Source organism: Centroberyx gerrardi, chromosome 14, assembly GCF_048128805.1.
Source record: "Centroberyx gerrardi isolate f3 chromosome 14, fCenGer3.hap1.cur.20231027, whole genome shotgun sequence".
Lineage (NCBI taxonomy): Eukaryota > Metazoa > Chordata > Actinopteri > Beryciformes > Berycidae > Centroberyx > Centroberyx gerrardi.
Genome location: NC_136010.1, coordinates 4,573,154 through 4,600,016, shown reverse-complemented (window position 1 = coordinate 4,600,016; position 26,863 = coordinate 4,573,154). Strand labels below are relative to the sequence as shown.

The following is a 26,863-nucleotide window of genomic DNA, read 5'->3' as shown; positions in this document are numbered from 1 at the left end:
GCAAGGGATGAACAAAACCTGGCAACCAAAACGGTGAAGGGGGGAAAAAAACACGGCTAATAATCTCGGAGATAGCCGATTTATAGAGACAGACAGGTGGGGGGAATTAAACATTCCCTTCCCTCCTGTCTTTCGCCCTTTCTCTTTCTGTCTTTCTCCCCCATAGGAGGAGGAGAGGCGGTGGAGGAGGAGAGGCGGTGACCGACATCCCCCACGGGACAGGCCGACGACCCACGCTGCTAACAGGTGTGTCTGAGGAGGGCACACACCGCTCCAATCTGCACCGCCCGTCCGGCCCGTCCCCTCCACTCCACCACCTACCACCCCCACCGCCCGAATCATTGTTCCTGCCAAAAATAATAACGCCCAAACCGAGGGCTGTTGAATGTTAATTTAGTCCGTTTTGTAACCGAGTAAAGCGCTTATTCTCTTCGCTCTCTGTGTCTCCGTATCCATCCGTGCGTAATAGCAGAGGAAGAGCAGGAGGAAGGGGGGGGAGAAACGGCTAATTTTGGGGCGTTAATTTAAAAACGGTATAGGACTTTTTACATTTCGAGTGTTTTTTTCGAGAGGTTTTGAGGAAATTTGATGATTTTGACTTATTTTTTCTAAAGGTTTGGAGGGAATTTGCAGGTTTGGACTGATTTTTTCTGAATAAATTTGTAGGTTTGGACTGGTTTTTCCTCCGTGAAAAGGCGGAAAGCAGCCGTTGGTCCGGCGGTTTCGGCGACGTTAAATCGCCGAACCGAACTGAATTCTGACGTCGCGTTTTAACGGATAAAAGTGGGGGCTTTTCGGGGGGGGGGATTTTCGTCAAAAACAAAAGTGGACGTCGTCTGTCATGACAACGAGGAAAGCCAACAGTGTGGTGGACATGGTGACCACCGCCACCAATAACCACCAGCACCAGCACCAGCACCACCAGAGGAGCCGGAGTCCCAGCACCAACAGCGGGGTTCAGGCGTCCGAGGCGGCGGGCGGAGCGGTGGAGATGTTCGGTGAATTTCAGGACTGGTGCCTGCGGACGTACGGGGACTCCGGCAAAACCAAGACTGTCACCCGGCGTAAATACAACAAAATCCTCCAGACCCTGCTGCAGGGGGACGAGGAGAACAACAGCGGGGTTTTCCTGCATGAGAGCAACAACAACAACAACAACCACATCAACGCCAAATTTAAATTCTGGGTCAAGTCCAAGGGCTTTCAGGTCGGGACGCTCCAGGAGGGGCGGAACGGCCCGCCGGACAGACCGGTGCTGTACGTCCCCATCAAGGCGACGGTTAGTGCACCTTCCCCTTTCATTCTGGACTGTGTGTGTGTGTGTGTGCGCGCGTGCGTGTGTGTGTGCCTGTGCGTGTGTGTTATAGTTTTTTATGATGTGTGCGCGTCCGCCACGATCCCCTTATTTGCCTAAGGAAATAAGTGTGTTTTGTGCGTGTGTGTGTGTGTGTGTGTGTGTGAGAGAGAAGCCCCAGGCTATACAACCTAACTTTCCCTGGCTCCACGCCATGGACCAGCAAACACCTGTTCCATTACACTGCTAAGCCTGTTAGTGGTTTTGCACAGGTACATGTGTTTTTTGTTGTCCAGTCTTTATTTAACCAGCCAGTCCCATTGAGTGACAGACAAAATTAAGACGTTACAACTCGCATTTTGTCATTGATAATAAAACACAATGTAGAAGATGGAAATAAAGGGTGATAATCCCTTTCTAGTTTAGTTTACCCCCCCCTCTCTTTCGATGGGAATAATACAGTATGCCACCCATCAGTCTAATAATGACCTTTAACCTGAGTTTTACATTGATGTTTTATTTCCAAAGAGAACACATCCCCCAAATTTGATTTTTTTAAGTTCAACAGAAAGAGTCTGACCAAAAAAATAATTGAAACTGACCATTCAAGTCAAGTTTATTTACTGTATCCCTTTATCACAAAAGCATGTTTCAAAGGACTAGATCTAACTAATCAACAGTCAATCACAAAACAAAATGATGCAACACAGTAGGCTATGCAGCTGAATAAAATAAACCAGTAGGCTAAACCATGCTTGCTCTGAATCTCAAAGTTTCACATTGCTGCTGCCTTTTCTCGGTAGTGCGACTAATTTCAGATGCATATGCAAGTAAAATTGTGGTGTGAAAGGTGGGATCACAGCTGAACCAAACAGAGCCGACAGAGAGTACAGTCATCTCTCTCTCTGGGTTTACAGTATGCTGTAGAGGATAGACTCATCTCTGACTGGATATACAGAGTATTAACCCCCTCTTCCTCTAAACCTACCGTACCTTCTCTTCACAGGGCTGCAACTAACTTATTTTCATTATCGATAAATCATTTAGTCTATAAAATGTCCCAAATAATGACAAATGCCCATCACAAGTTACCAGAGCTCAAAGTGATTCTTAAAATGTCTTACTTAGTCTGACCAGCAGCCAAAAAAACCCCAGTGTTCATTTTATAATGATGTGAAACGGAGAAAAAGCAGCAAATCTTAGCATTCGTGAAGCTTTAACCAGCAAATATTTTGTATTTTTACTTGATAAATGACTAAAACGATTAATCAAAATTGATTCGTTTTCTGTTGACCGATAGTATATCTACTTCTCCTCAATATATCTATCACCTCAGCAATGTACTCACTTCTCACCTGCTCATTTTGTATTTTAATAATTTAATCTTTCATTGAATACTTTATGTCCAGTTGATATCTGTTTTGTTGCTTTGTTGGTGTAAAAAAAAGTCCTGTGCTGATAAAGCTCTTTGAGTTGAATGGTGAAAGTGAGAGAGGGAGTGGGTGAGAGAGGAAGTGTGTATGTGTGTGTGTGTGTGTGTGTGTGTGTGTGTGTGTGTGTGTGAAGGGGAGGTGACTGGTGACTTACCAACTACAGCCAAAACTTCCCAGCATCTGTTTGCTGGTGTTGAATTCCCATCCTGTAGAGTTGATGCGTGGCAGACTGAACGGTGGATCTAAATGTCCGTCCCACGTCTGTCCTGCCAAACTATTAAAGTGGTAATCCTCAAGTTCCTCATTTTTAAATTTAGTCTCCATCTTTGTTGCTCAGCCTGGTGCAATGGTGTCTCTGCACTGCACTTCCCAGAGATCACCTGTCAATCAAACAGTGTGGACGGAGCTTGGGTTTTCTGTTGATGCAGTTTGAGTTTGTCTCTTTTCTTTGTCTGTTCAGCCATGATGGTTATCGCTGCTCATGCTAACTACCCGGTTCTTCTTCTTTGTTCCAAACAAACTGGAAACGTAGAACGCATCACTTCCTGTGCGGCCAGGAAAGAGCTACCAGACACCGGCTGTTTAGAACAGACAGTGGAGAAGATTTATGAATAAGTTGAATCACTGTTGTGTTATATCAGCCGGCAATAGAGAGTAGCAAAACAGACATTTCTGAAAATTTTGCAGCTTATTACTTTAATTACATTTGAAGAGTTTCAGTCCTAAATGATACTTATTCTTACCAAATGATTGCTGGCATGAAGGTAAAGCACATTATGGCTTACTATAAAAATCACCAATCTTCTTAAGACCTTCCCTTACAAAATGGTTTTGTTTTTATGGACAGAATCATCTGTACTTTTCAGATGTTGAGTAATGAAATTCATATAGTAAATTCTTTCCAAAAAATGATTTATGTTATTTTGGAATCAAACCCTTTTTTCTCTTCATTCATTTTCATTGTTCTTAATCATTTGTGTGAGTAATAGTGGAGAAAAACACATTTTAGTGGTATTCGAACCAGCGTGTCAGAGTTGTGATAACTGCAGCACTTGTTGACACTAGAGTGTAGTGGAGTGGGTTGGGGAGTGGGATGATGGGAAAAATATGAATGACAGTAAAGAAAATGAATGGGTTTCTGTTCTGGTAAAACACTGTGCTATATTTAGAAATAATTCATCTCTGTGGTCTGTCTGTAATCGAGCTCAAAATTGTGTGTAATCTCACCCAGATTGTGCAGACAGGTCAGTCACTGCAAAACCTCGCTATCCTCACAAAGGTTTATCTGAATAATTTATCTGCAGTCAAGCTCAAATTGGATTGTTCACAGTGCTAAACAAACAGGCTAATGCAATGCAGAATTACTCTGGAGAGGAGAATGAGTTGAGGTGTTGGTTGGCATGGATACCGCTTGGCTAATTTCATCCTGTCCCACATCGTTTCATATTCAGATTAACATCAGGAATGAGAAGAAGTTTATATATCACGACTGGGAACCTTCTCGCAGATTTTATCCTCGGGCAAATTGAAATCACAAGGAAATGATACTCACCTTTTGCTTTTCTCTCTCTCTGTCTCTGTCCCTGTCTCTCTCTCTCTCTCTCTGTCTCTCTCTCTCTCTCTCTGTCTATGTCTCTCTCTGTGTCTTGGCAGCAGCAGGTCTGCTGGGTCTGTTTAGTATCTGAAGCACTGGTGTGTTTAGACTGGGACGAGAGAGAGAGAGATACCGCCTGTATCTATGTGTGGTATTTATACACTTATGAGGACCAGATGTCCTCACGAGGATAGAAAGATGACAAAAATCCTCCAGAGTGAGGACATTTTGGCCCATCTTCATCTATAAAGGATTATCTTAGGGTTAGAATTTGGGTTTAGGGTTAAGATTAGGCACACTGAGGGTCCTCACAAGTATAGTAATATGAACGTATCTGTGTGTGTGTGTGTGTGTGTGTGTTTTATTAGTCAGCAGTGACAGGTTCTGTAGCCACCTGCCTGTCTATCTCTGTTAGCCGGCTATGTTTGGATACTCGATGCACTTTCAACCCCAGCAACATGTCACCCAGCCTGGGACCAGAGAATAGATCATCTTCAAAACATGCTGGATTTTAAAAAAAAAGGTTGCCGGTTTGAATCCCAAAATGTGTATTTGTGGGGGGGGGGGATGAGTGAGTAACGCTCTTCCCTCTCTCAACAACTACTGTCGATGTGCCGTTGAGCGAGGCACTGAACCACCAGCTGTAGAAGACTGGTTGTACTGGGAAGCTGTCAGGTGGGAATATGAACCAGGGTGTTGCTGAAAAAGCACAGGCACGCTCAGTCGACTTACCCTGGATAAATAGAGGTTGGAAAAAATAGATTTTACTGTTCGTAACCTTACGCAACCTTTTATAACACAGGAAGTAAACATCAGATGAGAGAGAGAGAGAGATGGAAGACAGCTACATAATGTGTCATTCGGTATCCAAAGTGCCTTTCAATACTGCTAGCACATACAATTTTTACAAAAATGTTATTTTCCCCAATGGGAATTGAACCTCCAGGCCTGTATTAGTGCCACCTCCTACCTGTTGAGCGGGGAATAGAACCCCAACCTCGGCAGTGTTGGTGCCTTCCTCTACCGTAATGCTGTGTTGACGGTTTAAATCAGCATCCTGCTTTCTCTCTCTCTCTCTCTCTCCGTCTCGTGCTGAGAGGGATCTGACCCGACTGCAGCAACAGTTGATCAGCCTGCTGCTGTGTTTATACACTGAGACTGATGCAGAGATAGCGTGTGTGTGTGTCAGAGAGAGAGAGAGAGAGAGAGAGAGAGAGAGAGAGAGAGAGAGAGAGAGAGAGAGAGAGAGAGAGAGAGAGAGAGAGAGAGAGAGAGAGAGAGAGAGAGAGAGAGAGAGAGAGAGAGAGAATTGCTAGGCTGATCTCTCTCGAGTATGGAGCGATGGATGGATGGATGGATGGAGGAGAGAAAAAGCATGGCGGAGCACAGCAGTACAGTAAGTCATTTTCCCCCCGGGGCCACTTGGGTTTACTTTGTAGCCAGCACTCATGAATAAATTAGAAATAACTTAGTAAAACACAAAAGTAAAACACACAACGCCTTGCAAGTAATCAGAATTGATAGAAGAACCATATTAGAAGCCTGGCATGGAATATTAACACGTTAAAGCGTCACTAATTCCTTTCTCTTTGTCTGCATTCATTACTCCTTGTCAACTTCCCTGCAGTCTAGTCATTCTCTTCTCCTGCGGGCACACACACAACACACACACACACACACACCACACACACACACACGCAAGCTCTGACCCCATTTCTTGGAGTTTGCGATGTACAGTTCTCCTTTGCTTCACTATCACTTGTTTTTAATCACCATTTCTGTGGTTTTTGTTTTCTGTGAAGCCCTCTGGGACAAACCTGTCTGTTAAAAGCACTTTATGATTAAATCTGACTCAGCTTGCATCACGTCTTCCTAACAGAAGCATAAGTTAGTCAGAGTTTCCTTTACATTCATTTAGCATTGGTGCCCTCCCACAGCTGTAGGAAGATGTAAGTAGGCCTACATCATTCGTCTTCTGTGGCACTTTTGGTTGAAGATCTGTGAAGAGTTTTTCTTTTATTTCCCTTTTCTCTCTGCTTCTGAAGTTTACTACCATTGATTACTGACATAGAAACGCGGTCTTGTGTATCCACCGTTTAGGGAAAGAATGACACCTACTTTTAGGGATGCACCGATGCCACTTTTTCAATGCCGATACCGATTACGAGTATGAAAGTTTAAGTATCGGCCGATACTGAGTACCGATCCGATCCATTACTTTTACTGAACAGTGCAGGCTTACTTCCTTAGTTTGGGGTCAATGGACAAAAATATTGAGATAAAATCCTTGTTTTTCCCACTGTTTGAGAAATACAGGCTTCTATGTGCCACAAATGCATAAAATCAAGACAGTTTGCTTTTATTTCTTACATGTTACTCATGGCTTTCGGTATCAGATTTTAGTCTTGGGTAAAATCTCAGATACCGATATTCCATTTTAGCCTGGTATCGTCATCCCTACCTACTTTAACAAACTGATCGATGGCACAAAATTTAAACATGGCAGACAAAATGGTTCTACCTTTACAGACTTGCTCCACTGCCTATATTATCAAGATATTGAAGGATGAACATCAAGTCATGATTTTTTTTCCCAAATTGAATATATGGCTTTTTGGAAATTAACTCTTCAAATGTTTAAGGAGTGTGTAGATTCTGTCTTGGTCTGGTTATAGCGCTCTCTGGTAGCCATATTGGAGATTCTTTTGTTTAGTTTTGACCAGCCTCGTTCCACAGTCTCGTTATTAGGAAGCCGATCCTGGGCGTCTTGGTGGCTCAGTTGGTGTGTACCACTTACCTGCAGTTTGAATCTGGCCTGGACTCTCTCTTGGTTGCACGTCATCCCTCTTTCTCCTTCTCAATCTTTCCCTCAATGTGTAATGTACAATCAAAGCAAAAATGTGGAAAAAAAATAACAATAAAAAGGAAGGTGATGCTAATGTTTCGCTCTCCCAGCCTTCATTTGTGACAGATTTGATAAAGTTAGTTAAACTGACTCCTTGAGGAAAAACTATCCTTCAGCTAATTCAAGAGGGCACTTTTTAATTAGCTTAATTAGTAGTGTGGCCGTCTGTCGTGCTGGGGGGAGTCTTTGGTTTGAGACTGGGAAGACAGACTCGCCCTGCGGTGTAGCCCTCTGCTGTCATGAATGACGCCCGCAACACACACCAGCAGACCCTCAGGACTGCACTGTGTGTGTGTGTGTGTGTGTGCGTGTGCGTGTGTGTGTGTGCATGTGTGTGCTTGGGGCTGTGCAATTAATATAATGTCTGTATAATGATTGTAATGTTGTGATTTTAGTTTCCACATTTAGATATACTGTATAGACATAGAAGAATGGCAATATTTGACTGTTTCATTTCATTTCAAACGTCCCATGTTGTTGAAAATGTCAATATGCGGATAAAAAATCAAAAATAACGTCCAGTAAAATAATTTTGTTCTTCAATTCAACACTTAATATCGCAAAATAAATAAGGATTTTCATTTGAGCCATAATTGTGCTGCCCTATTTGTATGTGTGTGTGTGTGTGTGTGTGTGTGTGTGTGTGAGAGCAGTGTGTAAGTATGTGTGTGTGTGTTTGTGTGTGTAAGAGTACAGTCATTTCAGCTGTCACGCTCTTTCGTGATTCTATGTTGGGACAATTTGGCAAAGTTGTTTCTGCTAAATGACTGTCACAAACACACACACACACACACACACACACACACACACACATCATGCAGATAACTGAAGTGTATTGTGACTAAAAAAACAAACTAAAAATAAGCCTGCAGTTTTCTCATACAGTTCTGCAGTTCCTGAAATTCATTTTTCAAAATGGGGGGGAATTCCTCCCTTAAATGCTTCACATAGGGGGGATTTATACACTTTTTTTACTCAAGTAAAAAAACTTGTCTTTGGACTGCTGCTTCTTAGTAACGTTACCGTTACCTGTCTGAGGATCCGGAGGATTAACGTTGACATCACTGGTACTGCCGTTTGTGCTAATCCTTTCGGGGTCCGGTGTTTTTTTCTGAGTGGGTTCCCCTTCAGATGATGTAGATTTACGTTTTAGCCAGTGGTCCATGTTTGCATGCCTTGCATGCGTGCGGGAATTTCCTGCATAATAAGTGCTAGATTTGCGGGAATCAATGAAATTATGCGCAATACCCGCAATCCTGCACTGAAATTCAGCCCCTGGTTCTGTCTTGCTCCAGTGTATACAATGAATGCATCATCAACTTCATGCCTTTAACTCCTCGTTACGGTCACATCACTATCAGTCCTTGTATCAGCAGCTCTGCTACGTAATTTAGAGAACAAAATAAAGTCTCCAGCCCTCTGGTTTTGCTTCACATGGCTTGGCAACACTTTTGTTAGCTTTGGATTAACGAAATAAAATAAAGAAATTGGAAGCACCTTAGATGCAAAAGGTAAACATTAATTCCAGCTGAATAAGTGCAAATAAACAAAAGTGCGTAAAACAGCAAAAGTGGATACTGTGTCCACTTGTTTGTTTGATACTTTAGCTTTGGATTAAGGAATAGGTTTTTCATAGCTTAATCCGAGACTGTTCTTGTTGACTGCCAGATATACAGCAGGTATGGAAATCAGTCTGTAGAAGTGCAGCACAGTTTCCCTGGTTAAAGGTGTTATGTGTAGCAGTTTTAAACAGCAATAGATCACTGTCAAATAGGGCTGGGCGGTATGGCCTAAAAATAAAATCTCCGATTTTTTCACAGCTACACCCGATTTACGATTTTAATTGATTTTTTTTTCTTAAAAACAAACTAAGTGTATGAAAAACATATGAAACACCAGCGCATCTGTAATGTCTTTCCACCGGGGCTCCTTCTTGTCATGGGATGCCACAGGAAAATGATGCTGCTAATGTTACCTGCTTTTTAGCAGGCGTTTGGGGGCTGCTGCTAGCTGGTGCATCTCGCAGTGCCGCACACTTCTCCCAGTCGGCCGCCGCCTCTGTCGGAGATGCTGGAATAAATTTGTCGCTGCTGCTGCCTTTAGTTGCCACAGACTTTGGACAAACTTTACAACGGACGGTGCTTCGCTCGACGTCGGACGTTGCAAAACCGAGCCACTTCCAAACGAGCTCCTCACTTGTAGAAGCGTGTGCTGCCGCCTTGATACTGTGTTTGTGTCTGAGGGGAAATCTCGGTGGGCGTTGTTGTCGACTGCGGAAGCTCAGGGAAGCGGTGGGGCTTGATTGACAGAGAGCGATCCGTGCCGTATTTACCCAGGTTAAAGTGAATCTGATTTTTACACATTGTCCTAAACCATAAATTCGAATTAATTGAGAAAATCGATTTATCGCCCAGCTCTACTGTCAAATTAACTGTGATACCTTGGTATCATTACTGCATCTCACACTACTGGTATTGTTAGTGCTAGTGTTTCTCTAAATTAAGACCACATTTCCCGTAAACCCTGTTGCTTCCTGTCGCAAAGAAAATGTTGCTTCTTGTGCCCCCTCCCGCTCCTGGCTTCACTCCGCATGTGTTGGTTTTCATTTTTGGCTTTACTGAAGAGGATAAACATGTTGGAAGTGATTTGCTCTGGAAAAACAGCGCCCTCTTCCTGTTTTGTGCCGTAAAGCAATTCAGCAGATTTCCCGTGAAATACGTTGGTACACATTGTAAAATGCAAAGTAGAGGCCGGTAGAGTCTGCCAGTTTTCTCAGTGATGATCTTGTTCAGTTATGGTAATTATACTAATGTCTCAAAATGAATGGGGTAATGACTTATTGATGTTAAAATGCCGCATGTAGCACCTTTTTAGACAGTGTGTAGGTTCCAGTGCAACACACAGTTTCCCTGGTTGAAGTGTGAGGCCCCAGTTGAGAAGGAAGCGGTGAGTGGTTTGTTGGAGACTATTAATAGTTGCTATCTAGACGCTGGTGTCAACTACATGTGAGGACTACTTCCCCCTCTCCTCATTTGCTTCAACCAGAGCCATAGGCAGAGAAAGGTTGGCCAGTTTGAAGCAGAGCCGCATGTAGAAAGAGTTCAGTTCTGCTATGGGTGGGTGTCATGTTGCTGTGGTTTGTATGTGTGTATGTGTGTGTGTGTGTGTGTGTGTGTGTATCCCCTCCATCACAGCACCATGGTGAGACCTAACAGACACAACGGTTCATCTGACAGTCAACGACAGGTTACCTGGCTAAGGAGTAAGCCTGGTTTGGTCCTGTAGTGGAAACCAGTACATTGAGTATAAGCTCTGGCCTTCTGTCAAAACCAAGTGAATGGGCGCCAATTGCCTTTTAGAGCTACTTCCCCTTCTCTGTCCCAGCTAGAGCTACAGCCTGGAAACCCACTGCTGTCGGCTCCACGTGGGGATGGAACAAGGACCGCTCCTATAGCGCTTACACTCAACCTTCAAAATCCACCAAATTGGGAGCATAACACAGGCTTGATGCTGCATAGTGTACTTTATGTTCTAAATCATGTTTCCTTCTCCCGTACTTTCCTCCCCTACATGCACTGAAAATGCTCCCATCTTGTTTAAAGGGGCATTTCGTACTATTTTTACTGCCCCATAGCACAGAATGAATATAATGTACAGTATCTGCAGGGGTTGTTAGAGAATTCTGGATTTCAAAGCCTTCAAGCCTCGTTCTCAAGCCAAAAAAGCAAATGACAAAGCAGTATTATTATTCCAGTATGTAGCATGGAGATATATTACCTCTTTACTAGATGTTTCTGCTGAATCTCTGCTCTAATTAGCTAGCTTACTCCTCTCTATTGTGAAATTGTGACTTTTTTTGTGTCAATTGCAGGTCACCGTAGCTCAAGGGGACAGGAGAGCTTATGTAGGAGGAGTAAACAGACTTTATACAGGCGAAGCAATAGGTCTCTCTTCTGACTACTTCACTGAAAACACTGTTCCTGGCTAGGAGTCAATGAGAGTGTCTCACATTCAGACCAATATCTTTTTTTTCTGCAAGAGGTGTTGTGTTTAAGGTCTTGTTAAGCTTCGGATATCGGTGTGAGATCCAAATATGTCTTTCAATTAGTAAAAAACTAAGTTTGTCAGATGAATTCCTCGCCCGTACACGGTTCAGCTTTAGTGGATAAGGGTTTCTATAGGCTGGAATAGCATGTGCAGTATCTTCCTTCCATCTTTGGAGAAAAATGCTATCGATGTTGCAGTTCTTACTGGTCACCGATGGGGGTCGATGAAGGTACCTAATGCCGTAAAAAGAGAAAACTTTTCTACTTTTCCTCCCTGGCTCTTATTTCTTTAACATGCACTTCTTATACATGATCATACTAGGAACCCTAGGAATGCTTTCTACTAGTTTCTACTGTCTTTTGTTTGGATGCTGTGACTCTTGCCCCCATTACTATTGATTGCTTGTAATATTGACAATCCAGAAACTGAAGCTTATTCTACGGCTGCACTCATGGTTTCTCTGGATGTGAGCATCAGCCAAATGCCTAAAATGTAAAATATGGAAGCCTTAGAGGAAGGGGTTGTGTCTGGCAGAAATCCTATTCAGGAGAAATGGGATGGTCATGGTACACAGAGCAGTGTTGACATGGTAATGACTCCAATAAACCAGGCCTGTCAAACCTCTTATCAGCACCGTAGTAGGATGGGAAACGGGAAGTTTAGGTAAACAGATGGATGAATGAAGCTTCTGTGTGTGTGTGTGTGTGTGTATGTGACACTGTCCTCTATCAGCAGCAAGAGACACAATTTGTCCCAATGTGGAATCACGAGTAACGGAGAGATGGACCAATGGCTGTAGTCTTCTCTGCTTACACACACACACACACACACACACACACACACACACACACAGAGCGCTGTCCTGAGGGTCTGGGGGTCTGATCGTGGTGTGTGTGTGTGTGTGTGTGTGTGTGTGTGTGTTGGAGGGGGGTAACTTAATTGGGGTGGCCCCCTCTATCAGGCCTCAGCAATCTCTCTGCTATCTCAAAGAACCCCTTATCCCACCATTATAAATACGCTAAATTGACAGGAATTGGTAGGACTCTGGTGTGTGTGTGTGTCCTACCCTCCCCTTGACCCTAACCTCTCACTATCATACGCCTGTGTGTGCGTGTGTGTGTGTGTGTGTATGTCAGTAAGTAACTGTTCATCTCTGCCAGGGGTTATGTGAAGGGCAGATGTTGGGTGAAGCAGCGGGCACGCTGCTGGGAAACAATAGAGAGACAAAACTCAACTCTGTGATGTCTTCAAGAGACATTTTTTGGAGCTGACCCGGTGACAGCGGAGGCTTTGGCAACATAACGACCAGTAACTTTAGATACCAACGTCTGCTGGATAATTTTAGTGACCCTTTCTCGACCTTCCTGTGATCCGCCTGTGGGTGCCAACCCAGGATTTGAGGACAACAAAAGGAAAACTATTTCAGCCAGTGCCTTGTAGACTCGTAGGCGGCGTTCACTTGGGACATTTGGCATATGTCAAATTCATGGATAAGTATTTGTTGAAACCACCTAGGTTGCATTGTTGTGGCAATCGGTACAAATTTCATTGGCTGATGAAGTCCGTTGACGTTTACCTATTTTTATGCACGGCACTCTGTCAATCCATGTCATCTGTCAACGCATAGGGCTCATTGAAATTCATGGGATATTGTCAGTTTTTTTACATATCACAAATGCTCATGAACGGGACCCTGGTCAGTGAAGTAAGCCTGGTATTATACAATATTTATTTCCGACCACACACTGTGGCTGCATGAGAGGCATTCCATATGTGCTTATAACCACAATATACAAACAACACAATTCTTGAAAAAAAAGTACAATACTTCTCTTTAAAATCTGGGATGGCAACCATAATGTAAAAAGAGGTGTCAGTGTTTATTTTTTCCAAATAGATATCTGATTTTGGAACAAAACTCATGTTGTATAGACTGTGCAGTGGTTTTTGGTGGGATGGGGGGGATGAGGAAGGATGGAGCTGATGATTCCCTCATTCTGTCAACAGCAATCAGCTCCTGGAAGGTGCTTGCTATTGATTTGTTTGTACTTCTGTGTGTGTGTGAGGGTGTGTGTGCGTAAACATGTTTGCGGTTGCAGCAACTCATGCAGAACAACATGTACGTCTCACACACACATTCACACACACACACACACACACACACACATATATATATATATATATATCTACACACACACACACCTAGGCTTTGTCTTTGTTTGGTCCGTTCACTGCAAGTATCAGATGTCTTGGAGCACAATGGAGGCAAACCCCCATGCTGTGTGTGTGTGTGTGTGTGTGTGTCTTGCAGCTCAGAGACAGAAGGGTCGAGGATCTGTGGGTGAGGAGGCCTGCTGCCGTGTGTGTGTCTGTGTGTGTGTGTGTGTGTGTGTGTGTATGGCTAAACCCCTTACTGAGCAGCTGTATGTTGTTGACTGGTGGTAATTATGTTACTGGGAGTCCAGAGAGAGAGAGTGGGGGGTATGGGTGTGTGTGTGGGTGGGGGGATAGGATGGTATTTTTTCTACTCTAGGACAGTCTAGTCTGTATTTGTGAACAATCCTTACTCACTCTATCTCTCATAACCAGAAACTAAGTGGACTAGTGGTTAGAGAGTCTGTCCCGTAACCCAGAGGTCACAGGTGCGATCCCTTCATCAGCAGCAGTACATCCTGTCAGTGGCTATATTCACATTACAGGCCCAATTCTGCTTTTTTTGCTGAGATCCTATTCTCTTACCTATTCTCATTCATGTTCATTCAAAAGTGACTCATATCCAACATCAGAATGAACGGACCTGTACCGTGAAACGACACGCTGTGCGCAAATGAACGACAACAAATGACGTCACGTTTGCGAGACGGTACATCATGGAAGCAGTGGAACAAATGATTTTTCCCATCGGCCTTTCACCTCCTTCCACCGTCTGCTGGCAGGAACTCTTTCAGCTTTAGCTCCGTTTGCTCTGGGAGAACAGAACCTCTTCCTGTTTTGTGCCGTAAAGCGATCCAGCAGATTTCCCTCCAGATCCACCAGGTGGAGAAACAATGGAGGATGCAGAGTAGAGGCCGAGAGAGGCTGACAGTCTAATCAGCGATAGTGTTGTTTGTGTACAGTAATTATACTAACGTCTCAAAATGAACATGGTAATGATTTATTGATGTTAAAATGCTACATGTAGCACCTTTAACAGCACTGCAGAGTAGCCTCAAAACCTGTCTGTCTGTCTTTCTCTCTTCCCGCCTGTATGCTTTCAGTCTGTTTGTTTCTCTATCAGACAGCTGCAATATCTGCCATGGTTTAACTCTGTCTGAGTGGAACACATTGGAGAGGGAGAGAGAGGGAGAGAGAGAGGGAGAGAGAGGGAGAGGGAGAGGGAGAGAGAGAGGTGAATCAGGCAGGGGTTATGTTTAGATAATCTTGTGTACCTAGATTAAACGCAGTGTGAAATAACTGTCTGATACACACACACACACACACCAAGACACGCTCCGCCACATGATGTATGGTGATGAGCGAATTGCCTCCTCTCATTCTCACCACCTTAACTCCCTCTAATCAATGAAGTCGAGTGTGAAGTTGATGAACATAATATAATACAACCTAGGCTGTTTTTAATTTCTCAGTATGTCCTGGTGGCTCAGTGGGCGAATACGCATATTTGATTATTTGTAACATTATGGGTTTGACTTCAGCCTGTGGCATTTATGTCAACCCCCCACTCACTCACACACACACACACACACACACACACACACACACACACACACACACCTTTCCTTTCTCTCTCCAATCCCCAGCTAATACAGTATAACAATTAAAAAGAAGTTTTAAAGAGATAAAAAGTTCTCTCTCTTTAATTGGATGGATAAAAAAAAGAGAGAACGTGATTACTTAAAGAGATCGTGCTGAAAGTCTTAATTGGTGAGGCTGAATTTAGATGGTTGCCATGCTTTCAAAGGTTTAGCTGTAAATGTGAAACATCTTGTACTGTAAATCCAGGGACTGAGCTTCAGTGGTGCCTGAAATAATATACTCAGTCACACAAGACAAACTTAAAGTAATAATCTGTGACATTTTCATATATAAATACATTTCCATTTTCCAACTCTTTATTGCCAATAGTGAGTCAACCTACACCTAGTTCATTAAAGACTTTACATTTACTGTTCTATATGAGGAAATAAAAAAAAGAAATAATAAGAATAGATTTGATGAAAATGCTTGTGAATTAAAAACAAGAGTGATGAAAATGCATGCAAATTGAAAAATTGAGTGATGAATTATGAAGTGATTTGATAAAAATAGATGTGATATGATAAAAACAGCAATTTTCATTATTCATCACCACTTTCTATCATTCATCATATCTTGTATAAACAACTAAATTATCATTTAATGTTGAAGGTGAACACTTTTGTGTTTTAGAGGGAAATTTGGTTTAATTATATTGTTTTACTGAGGACAGGCTGGTTCCAGTTACTGTGTACTCACAGCTACGCGATCACATCACCTTACTGACTGGCCACTGGTGTAAGAATAAATCGCTGCTCTCAGGTGAAAAACGTATCTCCAAAATGTCAACTTTTCAGGAACTTACTAAAAGACATATTTTTTTAGCTTGACCACCATGCCTTTTGAGTTGATCCAGTAGGTTTCAAAGTGTTTCATCAGCCAAAGGGTTGTAGAAATGTATCATTGTATAGAGCAGTGGTTTTCAAACTGGGGGTTGAGAGATGATTTATGAGAAGAAAAAAACATATTTCTACTATACAAATTTATTATCATGTGTAATTTTGGGGGGGATTGCTTCGTTTTAAGGGTTCATGAGACAAAAAGTTTGACTGCTGCTATAGAGGACCATGACTCTTCAATTTATGTTAAAATGTGAAAATCCCCAAAATCAAAGTTAAGAGTTTTTCACCTGACAGCAACAAAATATCTGTTGATTGGCAAAGGGGTTGCTGGACATTTTGCAACAGGAGAGGATGATTTGCTGCTGCTGATGTCCAGAAGTTTGATTTGGGCCAACTATTGAAGATGGAAAATAGATGGAAAATGGAAGATGGAAAATATTCTGCTGGAGTGTTTAGGAAAAAAATGTGCAAATGGATCTCAAACAGGTACCTAGACTTTGTATCATTGCTGGTATGGTGTGCAATACACACACACACACACACACACACACACACTGTATTTCTTCAGACAGCTCTGGGCTCACCTCCCCTCCGGCATCCTCCTGTTGCCATGGTGAGCAGCCTCTTTGGTCGCCGTGGCGGTGAGAGGAAATTAACACCAGTCTTAATTAGGCTGTGGAGCTTCAATTTCCCTCTTCCTCCCTCTTTTCTCCTCCTCTCCTCCTCTCCTGACCTTCTCCTCCCACTCCTTCCCTCCTCCTCCACCTGAAAGGCAGGCTGGCATATTAACACCAGCCACCAGGCATAATTAATGAGACCAGTCAGTCATATAGTAGCTGCCCCTCGGAGATTATAAAGAGATCATTTCCAAAACGCTACAGTATGCATCCTTTTTGGGGAAAACGTCATTACTTGAACTTCATCATTTCATTATTTAATATCGCCAAAATATAGACGATGAAGTAAGTAAAAGTGTAGTCATTAAATTACCTGCTGTTCTTTAAAACGTGCACCAAAATTAAATAATGGAAATAGATGTGATGAAAATGCTTGTGAATTGAAAACAAGAGTGATGAAAATGCATGCAAAAAGTGATTGATAAATTGTGAAGTGATTTGATAAATCCAAAAATGTGGTTAAAATAGATGTGATTTGATAAAAACACAGCTATTTTCATTATTTATCACCACTTTCTATCATTCATCAGTTACCTGCTATTCTTTAGAATGTGCCCAAAAATTAAATATTTTAATTTTGCACAATCAATCATTTTGTAAGAGTATGTGTTGCTTAATTCAAATTAAGTAACACATATCCCGGATATCCCGTGTTTGAATTAAACTTACAGAAATGTAGTTGAGTTGATTTCCTGAAATCAGTAATACAGAATCATCCTATTAGCTGCTGCTCTGCTTTATAGACAAAAGATACATGTATCCAATAAAGGCTAACAACAATATAACAATCATTGATGAAACATTGATAACAATATCAATGAGGTCATCGGAAGTTTCTGTGCTGTTAGCATTTTGTGACCCTCGATCAAATCACTGTTTTATAGTCTCTCAGTCGTCTGACAACAGAAACACAAAGATCTGTCACTGACAGCACCTGTATTGTGTTATAATCTATGTTGATTTATCTATGTTGTTGACAGAAAATTGGCTTCTTAACATTGCTGGCAAGAAGCGATTTGTACCCTGTGGAAGTACATCAGCCATGTTTGTGAAAAAGGTTTATTTTGGCTGTAAAGCCTGTCAGAGCGTCCAGATATTTAATAAAACATGACCAGTGTTTGCCCACACAAGATAACACTGGCTCTCTGGGCCGGGACGTTCTTGGGAAACAGCGCAGTCGAGAGTGCAGAGAAAATGTCAGTGTGATTATCCTGCCAGCCACATTGTCAGGTAGCTGTCATTTGGATGTCATTTGGATGACTTTTCTAAAAGCATAGTTGGCTGCTGAGATAGTGAAAGTGGTTAACACTGTGGCCTTTAGACAAAAAAATTCCCTCCCAGGTGGGGAATTTAAGCTAATCAATAAATGGCTTGACACTATGTATGGTGATTCATTACTTAGTTGATGTGGTGTAGAAGGTATCAAGACTTAGAAAACTCAATATGGATATATACTCACGCTCATGGTGCCGACTGGCAGCGGTCTTGCCTGATATCAGACAGAACTGTCAACTCGTTACTCTCCATTTCCATCTTCAGTCTGACATTGCCTCCACTCTAACCGATTTCCGTGGGGGAGGGGGATTCGATTTTCCCTAACCAATCACTAGAGACCGACGTATCCGCCTGAATCTAACGTCATTTTAAGTCGACACTGATGCGTAGCCATGACAACACCAGAGACGGTTCAGAAAGTATAGAGCATCTTTGACAACACGGAGCGAAGTAAAAACAAAGTATTAGTATAGTATTAGTATCGATTTAGAACAGCCTCGATAGCAGCGTCGGGCTGTTGTTATTACTCCTCCTTGGTTCCGGCGCACAGCTTGACAACGGCGTTAGTCCCGCCCGTGGCGCTGATTGGCTAATCGTTAGTCCCCCCCTGGCGCTCATTGGACCAATCATTTTTCAACCGAGAAACCGCTGTTTCATGTCACGATGCCAGACCAGAATCAGTCAACTCGGTGGAGTGGGCGGATTCAAAGGTCTGGACCCAGGCAAGCAGCGGTCCACAGACAAGCAAAACAAGGGAAAAGTTTATCACTCTTCCCCCAAACAATCCTCTTCCTCACTCCTCCTCTGGTGACTGTGTCCCATCAGTGGAATGAAAATATAAACCAGAGATAGTGATGGGCAGGAGCAGGATGACAAAGGCAGCTCAAATCAGATTTTTTTGATATATCTAATATGAGTCGGATGTTATTTCTAACAGCAAAAACCATGTGAATCAGACCAACATTTGTAGGTGGTTGGAAATGTGATTCTCTTAAAATCCCACTCAGTCTCTTCACTCAGATTTTTCCCATCACTCCACAAGAGACACATATTTGACGTCACACATTGCGCCAAGAAGAGCAGAGAACAACAAACATGGAGGAGAGCCAGCAAGAGAATAGCGGTAGAGGTAACGGCGGATGCGTTCTGCGACGTGACAAAATGGCGTCATAAAAACAGTCAGAATAAGCGACGGTGAAACTTCCATGTTGCTAGCTTGTCGTTGCACCCCGAGTTGCTGGACAGAAAACATGCAGTGTGCACACACCTGCGCCGTTACTATGACAACCAATGTAGTAATGACGGCAAATGAAATCTGATCTGCTCACTCGTAAATTACGTTTACAGTCAGCTTTAAAGATCATATTTCAAAACAAATTGAATTTGCCTGAACTCTGAATTTGTCTGAACATAGCCAGAGATGACTGAGAGAAACTTTTTCATCTGAAGACCTCAGTGGGCAGTAAATCCCCAAACTTAGCAGCTGCTTTCACCTTTTTATTTTTTTTTACCAGCCTACTTGATGTCTGCAGTTCAACAGGAACTCTGAATGATGATTGGTTAGCAGGCAAAGTGGCAAGTAGTGTAGACATACCAGCCAGCCGCTTTCACGACTTTACCAGCCAAGTTGATTTTCAGAACATAATAGAACCACCAAATGACTATTTACGAAGTGGCTAATAGAGTAGACATACTTGCCTCCCATTTTCACTAATTTACCATCCTTCTGCAACTCTAAGCTCTTTTAAAGTGGGCTCAAAACTTTCCTTTTTTCCCAAGCTTTTGACTAACCTTGTGTGCATGTATATATGGCTGTATGTGAATGTATGTATGTGTGTATATACATACATATTTTATGTTTTTATTATATATATTTTTATCACATTTTATATTTCTTGTTACTTCTACTATTTTAAAACACATTGAGTTTTCCTGTGAATGAAATGTGCTATACAAATAAAGTATGACTTGACTTCTAGATTATAGAATAGACCGTAGCCAGTTACCTGTCATATGCTGCATTCATGTCACACGGGAGGAAGCAGAAAGGTGGAAGACTTCCCATTCCCCCGACTTGGATCACGCGTTGCATTCGTTGGAAACCTCAAGATGGCGTTTGTGCGCTCAGTCGTCGTTGCTGCGCTCACTTCTCTTTACTGTTCGGTACTTTACGATCTACCGATGCTGCTCTCTTCTTCTGAACGACTTGGAGGAGCAAAGGAAATGAAAACAGTCATTTTAAAGTTTAAACTGATATTGTAAATTGTATTGTAGCCGACCAACAAGCCACGTTTGTTGCTGCATTGACACACGTCCGTGTTTTTTAACGTCAGGTCGGAGATATCGGAGCCTTCAGAAAGTTCCCATATTTCCTAATTCCCACCCATTTGGAAGCTAGTAACTATGGTTACTCCCATATGACGTGAACACGGCAATAGTGGCTGATAGAGTAGACTGACTTTCCAGACACAGCCAGTGATTTCCCAGTATTACTATAAATATCTGATTAGGAATATTCTCAAGTGCTTACAAAGCCAGTTGAATATTCGCTGTGCGTTGTGCTGTTGTTAAGGATGACACTGCCATGACTGGATCCGTGAAGGCCAGTTTATTGTGTTTTGTCAGCTTGAATATGAATAGCAGACAAAGTGGTGAATAGACAGTCTGCCTGTCATTAATGTGCTACACTGTGCCTTCTCTTCCTACTTCAACAAGCAAAAAACATAAAAATCGAGCGGGTCTGAGGGTTTCCACCCATGCTGTCACAGTCTGTTAACACACTTTATTTCTTCTCCAGCTTCGAAAAGAAAAGATAACCGCTTAGAAAAGAAGTGAGTGTAATCTGTTTACTTGGGAATGAATTCAGAAAACAATTTGTGATTTTCAAAAAGGTAAATACTACAAAACACAATATCTTTAATTTCTAGAAATGTCTAGAAATTAATTAGAAAAACCAGGAAGTCAGCCACCTGCAATACAATGAAACACTCAAGCTGCCCAATTTGCTGCCCACAATGGAAATAAGCTTCAGGGTTTTAGTGTGCTATTCAGGCATTTTCTGTTGTTAATACATACTTGTCCACTCTTTTGTCCATTTCAGTTGGAGCTATTTATATTCACTCATGTATTTAAAGATGCAAATGTTCAGTCAGTCAGTTGTCAACGTTTAAAGGGGGGTATTTTTCGTGTTTCCTAAAATGTTATATCATTACCTTGAGTCAAAGAAACATTTGGGGCATTTCTAGCAGCCACCCGTCACTGTTCTCATTGGCTGGTGGTACAAGAGATCCCGCCCCCTCCCGTGCCCCAAAAGTAAGATGATTGGTCATTTCCAGTAAAATAAAGTTAGCTTTCTTTATCAAGAACCAATCTTTTCTGACAACATTCAGAGGCAACATTTTTTTCTTTCTGACAAAACAACAAATAGTACAACTTGTCACTTTTTTTTTTACTGTGAAAAAGGAAGCTGCAATAGTGTAAAAATAAAACCCATGAAAAACACAAGATCATCCATTTCCAAAGATACTTTTGCCCCTTTGAGGATTAAATACAACATTAGGAATCCTGTCACAGTACTGAGCTGGACGCCTTTTTTATTGTCCTCATTATCTTGGGGCTTAAAAATCCTTCTTTACCCCCTCTTTTCATGTCAGTCTCCTCTTCATGACTGAAGTGGGGTTAATGTGTGAAATCAATAAGGGATCGTAGCTTTCACCTGGACTCACCTGGTCAGCCTGTTACGGAGGAAACAGCCGGTTGTCCTACTGGTTTGCTCACTGTTTTAGGCCAGGCCCGTCCCTGGAGAGAGGAGCAGGAGGAGGGATAATGAGAAGCTCTTTGTCCCACATGAGCATCCTCCTCCTCCTCCTCTTCCTCCTCGTTCATCTTCACACACCCCACCCCCCAAATCCCCCCGACCCCCACCCCAGCATCTCTCCTCCCTGTTCCCTCCTCTACATTCAGTTTCTCTCCCTCCCTATAGACATCCCACCCTCTCCTCCCACTCTCCTCCCTATCCCTCTTCCTTGTTCAGCTTCCCTCTCTTCACTCTAACTACCCACCCCCCCCCCCCCCCCACCTCTACATCCCCTCTTACTCCTCCCCCACTTCCCACAATGCCCCTCTCCTTACTCCTGCTGCCAGCAACACTGGATAATTAGCTCAGTGCTCCTCAGATGTGTGTGTATGTGTGTGTGTGTGTACATATCTTGTGTGTTTTTCTGCGTGCGGCCTTCCCTTCATAATCAACATCATCGTCACCATCGCCCCCTTATTGTAATCATCATAATCACTGTCATCATTATCATCATCATCATTGCTACCATCTTCATCATCACCATCATTTTCATCTTCGTTCTAAAATGCGTTAAGTCCGTTTTGAAGAACATTTTGTTTCTAAACAGCAAAAATGGAAGTTCACAGATAAAGGTCTTAACATAGCTAATAACTTAAGATATCCCATAATGAGATATACCTGCATGTTTGGAAACATTTTGGAAGAGTGAAAGTGTGTTTCTGTTTAAATTTAACAAGGAGGACAATGGGGACTTTGTTACAGGTACAGTTACCAAACATATAATTTTAGGAATCACATCAAGAACAACATCATGTAAGGTTGCGTCTTATCAACTTATCCTCTATATAAATGCTCTGGTCAATTTTGCAAACATTTTTGCAGTGAACCTGATTAAAAATGTCTTTTGTCTTTTATATTTTTTCTTTATATGAAATCCAAACCCTAGTCAATGCCCTTTGACCTTTTAAAACACACAATACGTAGTCAAAAGTAGTCACTTTGAAGGGCAGATTTGTCCTTTTAATTAATCTCTACAGTTGACAAGGTGAATGCATTATACACAGGGTTTGATTTAGGCTGCAGACTCTCTGAAATATAAAGTGTTCAGTTCGCCTCATTGGTCCCCTCAAAGATCAGGGTGATGGAAACAGTTTGCAGTGAGTTCTGCCAACGCCAACATATTATTTTCTCTTTGGTCCAAAGGCAACGTATTCATCACCTATTATTTAATTCATTAAAGGTGCTAGGCTAACAATTTTAACAGCAATGAATCATTACTACATTAATTTTGAGGCATTAGTATAATTACTGCAAACAAATCATCAGTGAGAAGCTTGTCAGCCTCTATTGTGGATGTATTAAACTATGGATGAGGCATTCAAAGATGGCGGCCCATTCATTCCAATGAAAGTTGCTCACCCAGCGCATACGCCGAAAAAGTTTTTACGACTCCTACTTCCGTGTCCACAGCACCTGCGCAGTAGTGTTTTTCTTGGCCCCGCCTATCCCACATGAACGAATCTAGTGGCGTTGTCGTAGCGACCGTGACGACGGCGCGTTCATGTGCAGCTTTCTAGGTTCTAGGTTCTGATTGACTGTCGCTGCTGCAGACTCGGCTCTTTGGGGAAACCATCGTCCAGGTATGACTCTATCATTTATTCAATCACAGAACATTTGCTTTATTTGTATAAATCTTACATCCGATGTGAAGTGATTCAGTCTGGATAAAGTTGAGCTAAGCTAACGTTGGTAATAACGGTTAGCATAACGAGACGGAGTAACCCTAACCCTAACCCTAACCCTAACCCTTAACATCAAACAAGTTAACTTAGTTAAAGATAGAAATGTTCGCTAACGTTAGATCATAGACTAAACTTTGCATTTGTGATTTACGCTCCACTCGTGTTGCTCCACTTGTTATGTTGAACGTTGCCTTGTGTTTCTCACAGGGAGTCAAGTTCATGCCACACATCGCTAGCCAGGTCCATGTCAAGGGTTTACTCGCGCTTAACCAGGTGAGGAGATTCATTTTGAACTTAATTTAGAGCATTTTCGACGAGAGATGGTTCACATCGGTCACAGATAGTAATGACTTTTTCATCTCTACTGGAGCCAGTGCTTCACAAATTAAGTACTTTTCACCCTGTGCTGTAATCATCATCATGATGTATGCCAACTGTTCTCTGTAAGACACTGAGCCGCAGATACTTACTGCAGTTTCTTCTGTTACAGAAACTCCTGCTCTTCAAGAACCACTGACACTTCTCTGGAAAATGCTCCCGAAGAAATTTACTTATTTATGATGTGTTCTGGCCTTTTCACTAGTTTCTTTCTTTACTAGATTTCTTAACCCTTTGCTTTTACTGAATCTTACCTTGTACCTTGTACCTTCTTACCTTGTGGACCAGGGCTCTCTAAATATCCACCTGTTATAAACTAGTGTTCCAGTTCAAAGATGATTGTGTTTTTTTTTTTTTTTTTTTTTGTCTTGTAATGCTTGATACTCCTGAGAATGTTTGACCCATATAAAATGGAACATGTAGAATGGAACGTATTTTGAAATAAATGTTTACATATAACAGTTTGTCTTGGATCATTTCCAACATGTTGATCCTCTTCAGTAAAATGACAGAGAAAACAAACGCGCATGCAGCGATGCCAGGGAGAGGGGGGACAAGTAGCAGCATCGTCTTTGTGACAGGAAACAACGGTGTTTATGGGAAATGTAGTCTCAATTTTGAGAAACACTAGCACTAACAATACTGGTGTGAGATAGAAGCTACCAATCTTCTCAACCATGGTCTCAATTGTTTTACTGTAATTATACCACGGTATCGCTATCAATTTGACAATGATATATTGATGCTTTACAATGTTACACGTAGCATCTTTAATTATAAGTGGGTTAGGGTTAGTATTTCAATAGGTTATATAGTCATTCATATGTGTGATGCAGTCTCTGGATCATTGTTTTCTGTTGATCCCCTCAGAAATGGCCCTCTAGAAAGGTAGAGGGCCTGTTTGACTCCATCCAAAATCAGCCCTGTGTGTGTGTTTATCTTTACAGACACAGTTTGAGCTTTGACTTGAACCCACAATGTCACAAGTACATGACATTTGCTATAGCCCGCTGTTCCACCTATATATTTATAAGAATTAAAATCACCCTCTGGTCCTAACCTATGGAACAAACCAAGGAGTGAGCGTTATGAGTGTGTGTGGGATAAGAGGATGAGAGATGAAAGGAGGGAAGGAACAAGGAGTGTGGGCAGAAAGAGAGAGAGAAGATGAGTGGAGAAAGAGAGAGAGAGAGAGGTAGAGTGATGGGACTGTTGAGATCTAATCCTCCAGAGAGAGAGAGAGAGAGAGTTAGATAGAGACGGAGGAGAGACGATAGATGGATAGATACAGTGAGACGTAGAGTGACGGGATGCTAGAGAGAGGGAGAGAAGCAGGTCACAGTCAGCGGGATGGACGGATGGATGGATGGAGGGAGAAAGGAAAGGAGAGGTGGTGTGTGTCAGCTTACTGGCTGTGTCATGGCCCATTTAGTTGCTGCCAGTCCTGCCTGCCTGCCTGCCTGGCTGAATGTAGTGACTGTAGGCAGGATTATCCCCGACTGCAGCAGTAAACTGTTCCTCTCCAAACCACACACAAGTCCTTCAAACTCTTCTGTTACTTATTCTCAGTGCTGCTGCAGCTCATGGGAGTATACTCTACTCCTCTCCTACAGCTTACCTCTCTACTTGCTGTAACCTTATGTCATTATTTGTTCAACAAATGCGTTTTCCTTGCTATTTATCACATTATTTATTGACGAAAACATTTTCCACATTTTCCACTTCCACGCTTTTTGAGATATTGGGGATTTTTTTTAGCTAGTTTTGTCTTTTCCATTCAGCTTTGCTAACTTGATGCATCATGATTAGAAAAAAAATGTAATGGAAACTGTTACTTATTCTCAGTGCTACTGCAGCACATTTACTCTACTATACTAGTACTAGTACTACTACTATAAAGCTCCTGCCTTGTTTTGAAAAAAAAAAATCACCTTTCTCCTCAGCTCTTACCTTTCCCTTCTCTATCCTACAGGATCATGATGCAACTTTCAATGTACAGCAGGTGCGCTTCCTCTTGTATCTATCCCTAAAACATGAGGAAACCATTAGGAACATGGGATAGTGGCACTCCACAAATCCAGAAAACAGCAAGACTTGGTCTCAGTTTACCATTTTTTTTATTTTGGCTTCATCAGGCTAATGCGTTTCGGCACAGAGCCTTCATCAGAGCACCAAATGCATGGCGCTCTGATGCCGCTATCCCACGTTCCTCATGCTTTTCCTCATGATACATCTTTCGTCAGGACTCTTTAGGTGATTATCACATCCGAGGATGCAGAGTCGATACTTGTGGGGAACGATCTTCCCAAGTTTTCTTGCAGAGAACGAACTTCTCAAGAACGCGAGAGCAGAGAACGTATCTTTACTCTTTGAGATGGACTGTGTGTTTGAGGTCTGTGAAGACACAGCTGTTACTTTTCCTAGCCTTTTCAACTGTCAGAGTACTGTCAACTATAGCGCTGTTTTGATGTGATGCGTCATTTTCGCAGTGAGTCTTGGGGCTTCCCGTTAGTTCTCGTCAGCCAAGTCACCATCCGATGCCTCCTTTGTTGGATCTTTATTCGTACACCGTTCTCTGCGTTCTTTTGTTTTGTAATCGCACATCGTTAGATATTATGTCAGACACGTCATGGAGGACACAAGAACACACAAGAAAGCATATTAAGAAAGACTGTGGCTCTGACCGTTGCACTTTTCTATTGGTTGCTTGTAATGTTGATGATCTTGGAATTGAAGCTATTTCTACCATTGTACTGCATTGTAAGTTGCTTTGGATAAGAGCATCTGCTAAATTCCTGAAATGTAAAGGAACATTTACATCTACTTATTGTAAGTCGCTTTGGAGAAAAGCGTCTGCTAAATGACGTAATGTAATGTAATGTAATGTAATGTAACACAGAATGGCTTGCAAGCGATTTTGAGTGTAATGGTTTTATACTCTATTGACTTAGTAATATTGCAGTAGTATTGCTAGCAGGTGCTAACAGATGGTGCCAACTTCCTGTAAACAAAAGCTGTGTTGTGTGTGTGTGTGGGGGGATTAAGGTGTCTTTGTTAGAGACTTTGTTAAAACCTGAATCTTCCC

General features: G+C 42.2%; 1 protein-coding gene across 1 annotated transcript in view; it reads left to right on the top strand.

The window, feature by feature from the left end:
* The first annotated feature begins 991 nt into the window (after positions 1-991).
* The window catches only part of LOC139913341 (nucleolar protein 4-like), a 163,418-nt gene continuing 137,546 nt past the window's right edge, over positions 992-26,863 (top strand). The window contains exon 1 of the mRNA XM_078288295.1: positions 992-1,279. Within this exon, the coding sequence (XP_078144421.1) occupies positions 992-1,279 (288 nt within the window). The remainder of the gene's footprint in view (positions 1,280-26,863) is intronic.